General features: G+C 29.7%; 2 protein-coding genes and 1 non-coding gene across 3 annotated transcripts; 2 read left to right on the top strand and 1 right to left on the bottom strand.

Moving 5' to 3' along the window:
* The first annotated feature begins 228 nt into the window (after nucleotides 1-228).
* On the top strand, nucleotides 229-2,177 carry LOC101495631 (probable pectinesterase/pectinesterase inhibitor 41). The gene is made up of 2 exons (XM_004513352.4): nucleotides 229-1,216; nucleotides 1,335-2,177. The coding sequence occupies exons 1-2, from the start codon at nucleotides 244-246 to the stop codon at nucleotides 2,024-2,026; spliced, it is 1,665 nt and encodes a 554-aa protein (XP_004513409.1). The 5' UTR covers nucleotides 229-243; the 3' UTR covers nucleotides 2,027-2,177.
* Nucleotides 2,178-7,038: 4,861 nt separating this feature from the next.
* TRNAE-UUC (transfer RNA glutamic acid (anticodon UUC)) lies at nucleotides 7,039-7,110 on the top strand. The gene has a single exon. It is a non-coding gene; the product is annotated as a tRNA-Glu (tRNA).
* Nucleotides 7,111-8,370: 1,260 nt separating this feature from the next.
* Nucleotides 8,371-15,824, bottom strand: LOC101495084 (putative pentatricopeptide repeat-containing protein At5g65820). Its single transcript, XM_004513350.4, has 2 exons — nucleotides 13,550-15,824; nucleotides 8,371-13,455 (listed from the first exon to the last, which is right to left on the bottom strand). The coding sequence occupies exon 1, from the start codon at nucleotides 15,692-15,694 to the stop codon at nucleotides 13,727-13,729; it is 1,968 nt and encodes a 655-aa protein (XP_004513407.1). The 5' UTR covers nucleotides 15,695-15,824; the 3' UTR covers nucleotides 8,371-13,455; nucleotides 13,550-13,726.
* Between the last annotated feature and the right edge of the window lie 800 nt (nucleotides 15,825-16,624).

Raw genomic sequence — 16,624 nt, forward strand, 5'->3', positions numbered from 1 at the left:
TATTTCACAATAGAAGGTTGGTAGTTGGTGAATGTATTAGCGGTAGCCAAAACATACACATCATATATACAAAGACAAATTCCTTTTTGCAACTAGTTGACTTTTTCCTTCATGTCTCACTAATGATTATAATGCGACAAAATCTGCATTCTCTATATAAACCCTATAAGCCATACACATTATGCTCATCATTCTTTAGTAGCATTAATAAAAACTACTACTAATTCACTCATTCAAATACCAATGGCTTTCAAGCACAAAATCATTGCTTATCTTCTTTTCATGTTGTTATTTATATCATTAGCAAATAGTGTTCCACTAAAAACCATTTGCGGATTTACCGTAGATCCTATTTATTGTAAAACTGTATTTGTTAATCAAAATGGAAATATCTATGACTTTGGTCGTATTTCTATTCGAAAATCTGTATCTCAATCTCGTAAGTTCATTAACTCAATAAACTCATATCTTCAAAGTAGTTCATCTTTGTCTCAGTCCACAGTTCGTGCTCTCGAAGATTGTCGATTTCTTGCTGACTTAAGTTTTGAATATTTATCAAACACTTATACCACAACAAATCAATCTAGTAATGTTCTTCCAATTTCTCAAGCTGAAGATTTTGAAACTTTCCTAAGTGCTGTTTTGACTAACCAACAAACATGTTTGGACGGTCTAAACACTATAAGTTCTGATCAAAGAGTGAAGAATGATTTATCATCATCTCTCTCTGATGATATAAAGCTTCATAGTGTAACTCTAGCCTTGTTCAAAAAAGGTTGGGTTCCCGAGAAAAAAATAAGAACATCATGGCCACAAAATGGTAGACATTTGAATTTCAAAAATGGACGTTTACCATTGAAAATGTCAAATAGAGCACGTGCTATTTATGATTCAGCTAAACACCATGGGAGGAGACTACTTCAAACTACCACTGATGAAGATAGTGTTGTGGTGAGTGATGTTGTGGTTGTTAGTCAAGATGGAAGTGGAAACTTTACAACTATCAATGATGCAATAGCTGCTGCACCGAATAACACCGTTGCCAGTGATGGATACTTCTTCATTTTTATCACTGAAGGTGTGTATCAAGAATATGTATCTATAGACAAAAAGAAAAAATACTTGATGCTTGTGGGAGAAGGAATCAATCGAACAATTATCACAGGAAATCACAACGTTAACGATGGTTTCACAACATTCAACTCAGCCACATTTGGTAAGCAAAAGTTTTAGATGGAAGTGTTAATTTATATTATTTACCAATTTATGGCATGCATGAAGATAACTTATAGATCAAAGTTTTTACTAATTTGATGTTTGATGTGGATTTTCAGCCGTGGTTGGTCAAGGTTTTGTGGCAGTGAACATAACATTTCGCAATACAGCCGGACCAGGAAAACACCAAGCAGTTGCACTGAGAAGTGGAGCAGATATGTCGACTTTCTATAGTTGTAGCTTTGAAGGGTATCAAGACACATTGTATACACATTCTTTAAGACAATTTTATAGAGAATGTGATATTTATGGAACAGTTGACTTCATATTTGGAAATGCAGCAGTTGTTTTGCAAAATTGTAACATTTATCCCCGCCTTCCTCTCACCGGACAATTCAACACCATCACAGCTCAAGGTCGAACTGACCCAAATCAAAACACTGGAACTTCTATACAGAATGCAACTATTAAAGCAGCTGACGATTTGGCTCCTAAAGTTGGAACTGTTCAAACATACCTTGGGAGACCATGGAAGGAATACTCAAGAACAATTTTCATGCAATCTTTCATGGATAGTTTCATAAATCCTGCTGGTTGGCATGATTGGAATGGTTCTTTTGCGTTGAGCACTTTGTACTATGCAGAATATAATAACAGAGGATCAGGTTCAAGCACTGTGAATCGAGTGACGTGGCCTGGTTATCATGTTATTAATGCAACTGATGCATCCAATTTCACTGTGTCTAACTTCTTGAGTGGGGATGATTGGATTCCTCCAACTGGTGTCCCATATTTGAGTGGATTGATTTAGTCAAATTCAAACACCTAGAGTATCAAGTTGTTGACATATTTGTTGTTATTTACGTGTTTCTTTGATCTCTTTATGTATACATATTTTGTGTTTTCACAAGGCAATATGTTACTTTGTTGAATAAAATCAATTTAATTAATAGTTATGGATATCTCTCCAACTAATATGTTTGCATCTTGCAACCAAGAATTCAGTTGATGGTTCGTGATTAAATTAATAGTTTAGTTTTAATCCACCGCAAATTCAATCGATTATTTTGACGTCTTCAACATTATAATATTGCAGATATATTTCGGACATTTCAATCTTGTTATATTTGTAAGAATTGTCTTATTTATATGTATTTTTTCGTTTTATGCTATTAATTCTTGATGTTATGAGTTAGTTCGCGAATTCATCATTGTTAACTTTAACAACTTTGAATTATATTTTTCATATAATTTGTATCAATTTGAATTAATGAATAATGTTTTTAGTAAAAAGAACAACGAATTGAGTTGATAGTACATGTTTAATATGGGCATATATAAATGTATTTGAAATTGTTCAGATTCATTATGAAAAGTTCATTGAAATATTAATTTTCTAAAATCTTCATATTAAAATGACTTGTGTTTTCTTTTTTAAAGTCTAATTCTATTAACAAATGTCACATTATTATTTAATTGGATATCTTCATCTAAATTTAAACTCAGATATTGTACAGTTATAAGTGAATTTCATGTAATATTTGTCACTCTATCGACAAACCCAAAAAAACTTAGTTTTTTTAGATATATTTATAACAGAAGACATGATATAGGCTATAATAATTTCCGTTAAAAGTGTTTTTTATTGTAATGTGTTTTGTTAAAATATTTTTAGCTACTAATTGCACATTAAAAAAACTTGTGAAACAGAATACTAAAACGTTAAGGATGATGTTGCAGTAAAAAAAAATCAATAAAAAGTTGAATAATGTTACATACGTAAATAATCTTAAATTGATAATTTAAAAAAATAATTTAAGAAAGTAATATTATAAAAAAATAAAATAAAATAAAAAATCTAGCAATTAGATTAGTATTAAAGACGTGATGAAGTTGAAGGCCCCCAGTACAGACCTTACTTTGTCACCAACCGAAAATATCCGCAACTTTTGTGAAAATGGATAATGTTGGACGAATGGAAGCTTGGAGAAATCATAAAAGAATGGAGGCGTGGGGAAGCAAGGAAACAACTTAGACCTCGCGAGGAAGGACAATGTCCCGCATAATGTGCTTCTTGCCTATTGCATATATATATATTCTACTTCTCTGGCTGCGTTACACGATCCATTAATTTTAGTTTTGATAATAGTGAATGCATTAAAATAATTTATTAATCGATTACAATGTAAAAAAAATCAAAAACATATTCATCATTCATCTATAAACATAAAACATAGTTCATTCATTAGCGTATTTTAATTGCCGTATATCCATTCAATTCGCCTAACGATTTTTTGTAATATCCTTATAAATTATATATCTATGATACTAATTTATTTTACTATTTTTAAAATAATTTTATTAAATTATTTAAAACATTGTGCTTTAAAGAAATTAATATTTTTAAAAGTAATCAATTTTTTATTATTATACAAATAAATAACTTGTTAATTATTAATTTAATAATAGTGGTGGTGGTTGATTGTGGAGTTCGATAATCATGGTGAAGCTCCAACGACCATTGGGAGGCATGCTGTAGGGCTCCTGAGTTAATTAATTAGAAGCCTCAGTTTTATGTTTTATTTAGCTTAATTATTTATTTTATTTATTTATTTTAATTGATTAATTTGGTGTGGCTAAAAAATAAGATAACTATTTCTGGTTTGATTTATTTTATTTTAATCATTTAAGAATTTTTCTTCATCATCATACTAATTATTGAATGATTTGTTTTTTGTAAATATGTATTGATTTAATTAAATATATATATGTATTTTTAGTCTTGGGATTGGGAATGACAAACAAATTTTAATTGACACGAGAATAAGATCATTAAAACAACAGTTTTAAATCTCTAAAAATAAATAAATTTTTGTTTATAAAAACACTTTTAAAAAAAATTTGTGTTTGATAAATTTTGTTTATATTTTAATATTTTCAAATCTAAAAATAATAAAATTATCTTTAAAATTAAAATTGTCTCAACAAATATTAAAGTAATTTACTTTATTATCTATCATACAACAAATATTATACAACATTAATTAAATTAATTTAATAAATAATGTTTATTATAAAATACAATATATTTAAAATTTTATATATTTTGGATCCACTATTACCGCCTTCACGTGGTTTATAGGCATGAAATTGAGGCAAGATGCGAGTGAATTTTGCCTCTTCACTCTGTCACCCCGCTAATAAGAGAAAACTTGTATTTGTAAAATTATGAATTATATTCGAGTTTCTCTGTCTACACCATCACACATTCATATATATAAAATTATAAATTTAAAAATTATAAATGTTATAACTAATATAATAAAATAATAATTGTTTGACAATAATAAAATTAAAATATATTTTCTATAAAGATGAGATTGTAATTTTTAATATTTAAAATAATATTAAATTTATTCAAAATATATATATATAATTTAAATTACAACAATATTACTAACTCATATATATATATATATATATATATATATATATACACACACGGAATTCACATACGGAAACTTTTCTTGTTACACCTAATTTCCTTTTATCATGGAAACATGTTGTAACTAACTTAATCCACTCACCCACTTTCTCCTATTTTCCTATGTTATAGTTCCTACTTTATTTTCTAAGAATCTCACTCCACTCCCTCACTTGCCAAAAGTCCATTATAATTTCAGTAACAAAAGAAGAATAAAAAATAGAAAAGAATCTTAGCCTCTCCCTACCTTTATCACGTACGCCACTCTTCATCATCAAATATTCTTCTAAATCCATCATTTATTCCTCCTATTCACACCTTGTATTCAATTTTAGGATTTGTCCTTTTGAAGTTTGAACTCTTCTTCTCTTACAAGCACTTCATCAGACGGTAGAGTTTTCGCGCTAGGAAGATAAGCACATAAGGTAAGGGTTCTTCGGACACAAATTTGTGCTAAGCCATTGGGTTAGATGTTGTAGGATGATTGTAAGATCTATTTGTCGTTTTTAAAAAGAAAAATAATCATCTAATGTCATTTTGAATTTTTAATCTCATAGTTTTATACTATAGAGTGGCGCCTATGTTATTAGTAGAAAAGGAACGATTTCTATAGTATAATATGATTCTTGAAACTTTTTATTTGATTCCGGTATTGAATCCATGCTATTCATATGATGAGGAATATATTAGATGAGTGAGAAATATGTTTTGATATGTGTGATGTAAGAATCGTGATTGCAAGCATGTTGGCATAAATTGTATACGTATAATCTTCTATAGAAATGTTGCCTTTATGGTTTTATGACTTTGGTGGTTGTTTATAATTCATGTAGGATAAGAAATGTTTTCTTCACACTATAAAAGCGACCTAATTTAGTAAACAAATTTTTTTATGCAATATATAAGTGACTATATTATTTTAATTAAAGAAATGATAAATGATTTTGTAAGATTAGTTATATTAATTTCGTCTTTTTAAGTATGTTATTTTCGTTATTCTTTATATTTTTTGTTTGTTGTTTTCTATTTTCTGCTTGCTGTTTTCTCTTTCCTGTAAAATTGTTGCGTTTCTGTTTTAATAGGTATTGTAAATTTTGAACTTTTATTAATTTGTCAAAAAAAAAAAAACAGTCCCTAGTTTTAAGGTTTTAATTTCTAAATCGATTTTATGCAAAAATGGTAAATTATTTTTGGGTTTGAAGTGGATATAAAAATTAAAGTCATTTGAACATAGCTTGAATTTCGCAAGAGTGTACAGAATACAATTTTGATTCATCTCGAGTCATGAATCATGTAGAAAAAATGATAAGAGTTTCGTGTGGATTTTCTTCATATTAACGATATTGTGCAAGTCTTATATGTAGTAATGGCATCGTGCGAGTTTTTTCAATTGGTATGTGTGATATTATATTTGAGTTACACTGTGCATTTAAACTTTTATTTCAAAAGGGATATATGTTTATTTTATTACTATAATTTAATTTGAACTGTTTAATTCCTTTTGGATGTGAAATGAAAATTATATTTTTATTTTATAGCATTTAATCCATTGTTCTTAGCATGTATGATTTGTCATGAGATTCACCCTTACAAACAGTTTTAGGTACTCCACCCACCACTATTATTAAGTTAATAATAAATAAATCGTAATATTTAAAATAAAATAAAAAATTAATTAAAAAAACTGTTTTTCAAAATAATAAATAAAATTATTTTTGGAAAATGTGTATTTTGAAATTATTAAATAAAATTGTTGTCATAAAATACGGTTTTCTTAAATAATAAAGAAAAATAGGTCTGTCAAAAACTAATAATGAAAAGAAGATTTTCTCTCCAAAACAAACAACTTTATTTGATTATTAAATTCTTTATTAAAAACATAGCTATAATAATATTTCTAAAGTATCAATTTTAAAATAAATAAATATAATTTATTGGGATTTTATTATAAAAAGTATGTAATTTATTGAATTTAAGAAAAATATTAAGTGAATTGTATCGTATATTTCATTGTAAAAAGAAATTATACACATATTTTTATTACATCTTCGTAGTGCTATTTTTTTAGGTTAGTTCTTAATATATATATATATAAATTCGTAAGGAGTAATTTAATTGGATGCATGAATATAAAATTTATAATGTATAAAAATTAAATTCTTTTAAAATAAATAGATTGATTCAGTCCATTTAAAATTTTATTGTATAGTAGATGGATTGAATGTATTTATAGTTGGATAGAATAAGATAATTAAATGAAATTTTCACCTGTTATAGATAGTGGTGACTATAGCATTAGTTTAATATCTTACATTCGCGAAAGCTATTGTCAACATAAATCCGTTGTCGTCCAGCGGTTAGGATATCTGGCTTTCACCCAGGAGACCCGGGTTCGATTCCCGGCAACGGAACTTTTTGTTTTTGTTTGTCCGCACGAAATAAATCCGTTGAAATTTGTTTGTCCGCACGAAACAAAGTTCCTTTATATGCTTTCCTCTATCTCAAAGGCAAGTAATTATTATTATTATATTCTATATATCTTGATTGAGAAAAAAAAAAATTCTATATACCCAAACAAGAACAAGATATAATTAAACCAACAAAATCTTATTTTATATTTTTATAAAATAATACTTAATTGTAATTTTGATCTTATTTTTTATCAGTTCATGTAATAAATCTCTCTATTAACAATTTTGGTCATTCTCATAAGATTTTTAAATTAAAATTTTTGTTATGGAATAGATGACATATATTTGAAATCTGATAATTGAAAAAATGAGGATGTTATAGCTTGAAAACTCAATTGAAAATACTCAAAATAAAATCATATTTTAAAAGATAAAAAATGATAGATATAATATTTATAATGAAATTTATCTAAATATAATTGTCACTAACTAATTAAATAACTAACTCAAATTTATCCCAAAGTAGCGACAAACTTTAACTATCTTATCATCTCCTCAAATTGGTGAATTAAAAAACATTAAAATAAAAACCATACAATATTTCCTTTGAAATTTTGCACGATAAAAAAGAATACAAAATTGAAACATTTTAAACATGTGCCAAATATTGCATGTTCAATCGACTTCACTGATGCAATTTTTGAAAGAAACTTCTCAAACTTAGAACATTGAATATAGTTAAGTTCATGGCATTTTTTGCTACCTTCCTAGCCATAATGTGATGTCATGGAAACCATTTCTTTCATAGAAAACAAACAATGTAATAAACCATAAACCATGAGAAAAGAGGAGTTCAATTGAAAAAACTCCATAAAATCATATTTGATAAAAAATAAAAAATAAAAAATAAAAATTGATACAATGATACTTTTATTTATAACTGGTAATGAACACTAACTTTCTAACCAATGTCTCTAATTAACTCTAATCAATTAAATAATCTACTCAAACTAATCCTTAACCAAACTGAACTAAACCGAACTGTCTTTGAACTGAAGTGATTTATAAAAATTGAAAACCAAACTATTTTCGAACTGATTTTTTAAAATTAAAATTGAACCAAACTGGTTTTAAGTTTGAAAAAACCAAACCAACCAATTTTTAGTTTAAAAAAACTGAACCGAACCAATTTTCAATTCAAAAATTAGAACCAAATTTGTTTTTTTAGAAGTAATTAGAAATAATTATGTAAAATTTAACTTATATAAGCAAAAAAAACTAAATTAAACCGATTTAGTTCGGTTTTAAATAATAAACCAGTTCGGTTCTATTTTTTGAACTGAAAATCAATTCAATTCAGTTTTCAAACGGTTCTGATTCAGAACTGAACTTTGTGCACCCCTAAATTATGAACAATTAATCCATCTAATCTTATCACATTGTTAAAAAACCTAAATATGGTTTACTATAATGAATATCTATTTTGAAAGACTGGTTTCAATTCATGGCTGCCAACTTCAACATTCTGGTCCCTTATTTGTATGTACAAAAGATCGATATCGGTTGCTGCTTGTACTAGAATCAAGATTTCCTGCCCTTACATTCATTCCTTCACGAGATCGTCATTCTAGTGTAGAACGAATTGCTTGCTATCATAAATTAACAGGAAATTTCATTATAAGCAATCTTGTGACTGAAACATGTAGTGAACTCCCTCCGTTGTGCCGACCACAACTTCCAAAAGCAAAATTCTATATTCTGGACAAAAGAAATAGAACATGAGATATGTAGGAAGATGACAGAAGTTGTTCTTTGCTTGGGGTTGTTAATAGGTAGTCTAATAACGGCACAGATCAATCCATGTAGACAACAGTAAACAACTTATAGAAATATGAATAAATTGAAAATATAACTGCACAGCAAAAGGAAAAAACAGAAACTTCTCCAGACAAGTTAATTAGTTAACTAGTGAAGTGTATTGGGTGTGTATATAAATATAATATAAACTAGTGTGTCCCACAGATTAATTATGATGCCAAGTTGCCAACAATCATATTGTTATATTAATGTACATAAACAAATTTCAATATAATCGCGCATAGGAAGGATCTTGATGGTAACCAATTCAAATGTCATTTCTTTTGGTTATGTGGTATTAATCTAGATTTCCAAAAGTCAAAGCAAGAGAGGCTAAGCCCAAAGATTCAACCAGTCATTGATATTTAATAATCAAAAAACATAATGATAAATTCTTTTCCATATTACAATGGAAAAAGATGTCCAATTCTAGTAAAGTGATTTCATACAAGTGACCTATTTTGACGACCAAATGGTGGCAAACTAGGACTAGTAATCACCTAAGGGGAGAGTCCATGTAATAACCTAGTAACAATATATGTTTAAATAAACAGATGTCAAATCCAAAATTGATTACGACAATCATGAAAGCATCTAAGAACTGCGGAAAAAAAATCACAAGTTGACCACTGCTTCTACTTCCCTACTTCTTAGTGCAAGGAAAATAATCACAACATAAATTGGATACCTGGATTTTTTTATCCTTTGATTGTATTCAAAGTTTTTGTCAAGACTACCGGATCTTTTGAATAGTTGGTCTACGTGTGACTTACAATAAAGAACTCTTCAAAAGGATTTTAGTTTTTTTTAAGCCAAAAAGAAATAGAATGCAAAAACATCATATGGTAGATTTGGCATCTAACTATGTTAGCACCCCAAATCAACCACCTATCATTTGGAGGAAAATTACAACTTGAGGAGATTAGACCAATACTCAAGGTAACAACAATATGCAAGAGCAACAAATACATTGTTAAAAACGTTACCAAAAATATCCAAAAGGATAAAACCATATTGAAGGAAATAAGAGTGTGGTGCAAGAAAATAAACACTAAATTCATAAGGAACACAACACAATGAAAACTAAACAATCTCGGAAAGAAAGATACATCATGAAAATCTAAAATTAGAAAATTGATTTCTATTGCTAAAACACTCCTCTTAAATAAAAGAAGGGGCTGAACTCCATCAAATGAAAACTTGAGTAGAAATATTAAAGTCTGCTAGTGTGTCAGCACAAACATTTCCTTCTTTATAAATATGAGAGCAATAGAAACCCATACGAGAAACCAAATTAAGACAATAATGCAAGGCTAATGCACCATTAATCTCTCAGTCTATCAATACACCATAAGGAAAATTAAGAGAATCCAATATTATGTGTTCGCTTTTGGAAATTAATGGAGCATTTTAGGAATCTCATCAACAAAAACTAAAGATTGTCAAAATCAATTTCAGTTGTAGAAGTGGAAACAGTAAAAGGGAGGGGGCCAGGGGGAGAGTGATTATATCCATCCACCTTGCAAAATAAAACAAAACCAAGGAAAAAGGAAAATGAATGAGACTAATAAACAAATTTTCAATATTATTTTGGATGGATTCTTCTGTTCTGAACTTTAATACATGGTTTTTCATTTTTGTATATCCCACAAGATGGCTTATAATAGGTGTGTTTTGGAAATAAAACTAATAGAAATGACAAGAACATAGAAATATATTAAATATGAAGTGACAAGAGTAATAATCAAAGGATCAAACTCAACATAATCACAACATAAACTCAACATAATCACAAGCTTCACACAAGTCTACTCATTTAACAGCATCTAAAAAACAGAATCAACCTCAAGAAAAATGGGGAAAAAAATGCAATCTACATTCTAAGCTTCTGAACATCCTTTTGGAGAGACATAAAACTTCATGCCAACAAATTATTTTTAGGATAGCAAAACCCATAAACCTTTTTCCCTGCACTTTGTTCCTTCATGAGTGAGCTGAGATGGGTGCAACTTGGGAGAGTTATATGAAAAAAAATGAGTAATCTCCTATGTTGAAAAACAAGTTAGAATGGAAAGAAACCTTTGTTTGAACTCTAAAGCATAATGAAACCAAGTGCATCAAACGGATTTCAGTGGGTAAAGACAATTCGCAAATCCCATAAAAATAATGAAAGAGACAAATGCAAAAGAAAATCAAATGTATGTACCTGTCTTTCTTTGCAGATGTCAGCAATGTAGCGTAATACATTATACAGAAGAGGGCTTCAGACATTGCTGTTATTAGCAATGGAGCTACTACGTGACGGAGTCGAAGATGCTATTTGTGATGGCACTGCTACGTGGCAGAGCTTCTATTCACAACGACGGTGGGTGGCGCAACTAATCGCGATGGTGGTGGGTGGTGATGACACTGCTACGAGATGACACTACTAAGGGTTCTTCAGTTCTTCTAATTTAAGTTCTTTAGGGTTCTCTGATTTTAGTAATTTTAGGTTTCGATAGGATTCAATGTTCAGTTACAGTTCACTTCTAGTTTTTAATACAAAGTTTCGTTAACACAGTTTGATTCTCAATTTTAACACAGTTTGGTTAACACAGTTTTGTTCTCAATTTTAATGGACTAGTTCGGTTCTCCAGTTCAGTTTGGTTTTATGGTTTTTTGGAAATCCCTACTGCTTTACTCTTAACAGCAAGGGGTTAAGATTTTAACATATAAATTTATGAATAGGACACTTAGAGATAAAGACTATTCAAGTTTGCTTGCCATCAAAAGATTGAAGATTTCTTTTTCTAACAGCTTATTAATAGGGTCTGCATATTGCAAAACCTTATGTAAAATAGGATTCCTGTCCATATTGATAACAAATGATGATCCTGCATCAAATTCGGCAACCAACAATGTTCAGAGTTTTCTTAAGGTTCATGTTTAAAGTTCATTGTGTCTGTGTGAAGTTATTTAAATTTAAAAATATAACTATATATATTGAAAACCAATTTCTGAAAGCTGAATCTTTATCTTGGCCTGGACACTTTCAGCAGGTGAAACAAACTGGATAAACAAATCCATGACACTCACGACAGGACTTCAATTTCATGTTGGATAAACAAACTGTACAATAAAATTTGCTTTAACCACAAGCTTTTGAATAACTAGTGCGATCTCCATTTGAGTTATTAAAATCAGAAGAAAGCAACTAAGACATATCTATTAACAAAAATTGATCTCATAAACAGTTTAATATAATAGATATCCAAAATAGTGTTTTGTTTAATTAAAATTTCATGTTTTCGCCATAAATCAAAGGGCAAGAGTGCATAAAAATGTTAGTATTGTTGTTACAAAGGGGATAGCATTAGCAGGATAAAGTTTCATTTAAACCATGCATCCAAAATTTTCTTATGATGATTTCATATGGCTATTCCTTCATTAATTAAATGCATACAAATACAAACAAATTGAACACAATCCATAAACAAATCCGACTAACAATAATTCAAAACAACACAAACCCTTAAAATATAGAATGAAAGCGAGTGAAAAACCTGCTGGAAACGAGTCATTGACCTTAGAAGCTTTAACTCATATTACAGAAACTGAGGTTTCTGCTGAAGAAGCAAGCTTCAAAGAACTCAAAAAGTTAGAAAAAGCAATAAAATAAATCGGAGAAACCGCAAAAAGGAAACTTACGAAAGTGCGAGAGAAGAAGCGAACGCAGTTAAAACAACATGAATGTCAAGCAGAACCAAATACAGAGAATTGGAGAGAGATGTGTCGTTCAAAAATTGGTCTAAATCACAAGCTGATCTGCGATCGGAATTCAGAAATTGATGATATTGGTTAGGGTTGAAAAGAGGATTAGGATTACAACTTCAGTCTTTAGGCGCTGCTGTTTCACCCAAGGAGAAAGGACGAATCGTATCATAGTCGAGAGTGAAACTGGTAACTAAACCTATCTAATCACAAAATGACACCCAGTTTTAGTTTTTGGGCTTAAACAGATTAAGTTCAGTGTTTGTTTTTTCAAAAATGGTCTCAACTTTTAAAAATGGAGCAGACTGGTTACTAGATTAGTAAGGGTACCCAGTTTTGCAGAACACCCCTAGCTACGGCGAGACTCAGTACAAGAAATACAAGGTAAAGTAGGAAGCTCAATATATTTTGGGATTTGAAGATATCCCTGACAATTTTCCAACAGAAAAGCATCAGCTCCCTTCCTTCTGTTCCTGAGGTTTGAAAAAAACTTATTTACCTTTTGAAAAAAAGAATTCAAAGAAAAACTCCATCAAACAGAAATTTGAGAATTCTTTTAAAGAACTGTTGATAAAATATAACATGAAAGAAATATGCAAAGAACCGTTTAGTTTTTTCTGCCTATATTTTGACAATGACTTGTACTTCTGTACATAATATTTGTTTCTTGTGCTCTCTCTTCCATAGACATTGATTACATTACCTTAAGCCCTTGGCTCAGTTTAAAGGGGGTTAAATCTGAAAAACAAAAACAAAAGAATATCTTTAGCCCTCTAAACTATTATGATAAGAAACTAAGGCATTAACTATTTTGACCAGTTAAAGTTGTTACCTCAAAGAAAGAAGCAACTACTCCAATGACATCTAATTATCCTCATCTTTCCTTAAGTCAAGCAAATAAGACCACATAATTTCCATTCAATTGAACTATTGATTGACCAAATTTTGAGCAGAAATCGGAATCCCATCGAAAACCTACAGGTTGTATATGAAGCTTCAACCCTGTAAATTATAATGCTTTTTGGCGGCCTTCACCCCAACGGCGTTGCCTAGCCCTCCTCTTCCTCCCATCTTTTTTCTCCTTTTCTTTTTCTTTCAAATCCCTTTCTCCTCTCCGTTTATACATCTTGAATGTGATATGCCTATCAGCAGCCATTTTCCTTACCTTCTCAGTGATTTCAGCTGCAAATTCTCTGTTATACAATTTCTTCAGACCGCGTATAAGCTTTGCAAAAGTATCTGGCTGTGGCATTAAATCGTTATCCATCATGTCTATACAAAACGAACAAGCCTCCTTCACATGCCCTTTTGAAAACAGTGCATGAATCCAAATTGTCCATGCAGCCACATTCATTTCACAACTTTTAGAAGCAGTGATACAATTCCAAGTATCTTTAGCCATTTCAAGCTTCTCAGCTCTTAAAAGAGAATTCATCAACTCCTTCAAAGTTCCATATTGAGGAGCAGCAAAAAGCCCTCTCCCAACCATTTCTTTGAAATACTCACAAGCTTCAATAAGACAGTCCTGTTCGAGAAACCCGTTAATCATGACGACAAAGGTGTCAGTACCCGGACTGAGTCCACTTGCTTCCATTTCATTCCAAAGCCGAACACCTTGCTTGACCTCTCCGAACTTGCAAGCCAACCTAATGACGGTATTATAGATGTTAAGATTAGGAACACAACCAATCTTCTTCATCTCATTCACAAGTTCCATACACTCTTCCAATTCTTCCTTCTTTTCATGGGCCAACATGATATGCAAATAAGTCAGCTGATTCGGAGAATGTCCTTCTTGTATCATCTGATCTAAAAGCTCATAACCCCTTTTTATTTTTCCCCACTTGCAAAACCCACTTATCAACGTCGTATATGTTATGACATCCATCTGACAATCATTTCTTTGCATCTCAACAAATATCCGCATCGCCTCCTCCAATTTTTCGTGTTTGCATAACGACTGAATCAAAATAGTGTACGAGGCTGCGTTCGGTTCGCATCCCTTCCTTTTCATCTCTTTCAAAAGATCATAAGCATCCGCCATTTTCCCACCTTGAGCATACCCACCAAGCAAATTGTTAAAAACCACAATATCCGGCTCAATACCCGCATCCTTCATTTGCACCAACACATGCTTAGCCTCCACAAGCTTCCCTTCCTTACACCAACCATACAACAACGAAGTAAAATGCTTAACCGTCGGCGGAAACCTATACCTCATATCCTCGAAAAGCGAAGCCGCTTCCTTAATACTACCATTCTTACACAATGCATCCAAAAGACACCCAAAAACATATTCATCAGGCTCACAACCATACTTAGGCATTTCATCCAAAACCTCAATAGCCTTATGAACCATTCTAGCTGAAGCGAACCTCCTCATCAAAATAACAAAAACATGCGGCGAAATCAATTGAGGATTTTCCAACCTCATTTCATCGATTAACGCCCAAACAGCGCCGAATTGTCGCATTTTACTCAAAACCTTAATCATAGCTTTATAAACTTCCTCACTATGCCTATAACCAGATTGCTTAGAAGCCCAAGAAAAAAACCTATAAGCTAAATTTCCAGAATTACCACAACGATTCAATACACGTTCGGTTAATCCAGAACTAACAACAACACCAGATTCTTTCAAAGCGAGTTCTAATTTGGGAACCCTAGAATGGTATTTTCGTAATATTCTATAAACTTTTTCTACATCGGAAGTAAATTCGTCGTCACTGTTTTGATCGTTGAAATGGTTTGCATTAGATTGAAGGTGAATGAGGCCAAATTGGTCATTTTTTGTGATAGTGGTGGTTTTGAAATTAGGGTTTGGTGTTGGTGGTGAGTGTAAAGAGGGTTGAGAAGAAATTACCTGGAAGGTAGTGGTAGAGAAGAAATTTTGCTTTTTGTGGATAATTGGAAATGGGTTTTTCAATGGAAGGTGGAAAATAGTGTGATTTTTTAAGAAATGTGAAAATCTGTGCATGATGGGAATAATAATGGGGAGAAAGTTTGGTGAAAAGGAGGAAGAAGAGGAGAGAGTGAAGTGAAAGAGTGAAGTGAAAGAGCAAAGAGAAACTCCTGTGTTGACGGAGAAGGAGAATGACTAAAGTGTAAAATTGTAATTTTCAAGGGTAAAACACCATTATAAGGTGTAACAATTTAGAGTTTTTTATGTGAATATCTTTTTTTTATTCTTTTATTCCTGAAATACCACGCTGAAATAAAATTCCCCCAACTTTTTTGTTTTAAACTTCATTTTTTTTTTTGTTATATTTTAAAAATAGTTTATTATTAAAATTATTAATTTAATTATTTAAAAATAAATTACTAATATTAAATTAAAATAAAATATAATAATAAATTATAAATAAAATTTATATTTAAATTATTATTATTATAATAAATAATTATTATACGTATAATTAAAAATTATTATAATTAAATGATTAAATAAAAAATATATATTATATTAAAATTTTCAAAAAAATTAAATTAAATGATAATAAAAATTAAATAATAATAACAATTAAATAAAAAGAAATTTATATTGATAACATGAAAATGAAATGAAATACATTAAATTATTAATTTAATTATTTAAAAAATAAAAATACTAATAATAAATTAAAAAATACATTAATAAATTATTAATAAATGTTATATTTTAATTATTTTTATTATTATAATAAATAATTATTATACTTATAATTAAAAATTATTATAATTAAAATGATTAAATAAAAATATATATATATATATATATATTATATTACAAATTTAAAAAAAATAAACTAAATGATATTAAACATTAAATAATAATAACAATTAAATGAAAAGAAATTTATATTGATAACATGAAAATGAAAGGAAATACATTAAATTAATAATAAAAATACATCAAATTTGAAAAAAC

Source organism: Cicer arietinum, chromosome 5 (genome assembly GCF_000331145.2).
Source record: "Cicer arietinum cultivar CDC Frontier isolate Library 1 chromosome 5, Cicar.CDCFrontier_v2.0, whole genome shotgun sequence".
In the NCBI taxonomy this organism is placed as follows: domain Eukaryota; kingdom Viridiplantae; phylum Streptophyta; class Magnoliopsida; order Fabales; family Fabaceae; genus Cicer; species Cicer arietinum.

What these genes read in the sequence shown, in the direction of transcription:
- LOC101495631 (XM_004513352.4), top strand. Translation starts at nt 244, where the DNA reads ATGGCTTTCAAGCACAAAATCATTGCTTATCTTCTTTTCATGTTGTTA. An exon ending in ATTCAACTCAGCCACATTTG is followed by an intron (nt 1,217 to 1,334) that starts GTAAGCAAAAGT and finishes GTGGATTTTCAG; the next exon opens with CCGTGGTTGGTCAAGGTTTT.
- LOC101495084 (XM_004513350.4), bottom strand. Translation starts at nt 15,694, where the DNA reads ATGCACAGATTTTCACATTTCTTAAAAAATCACACTATTTTCCACCTT.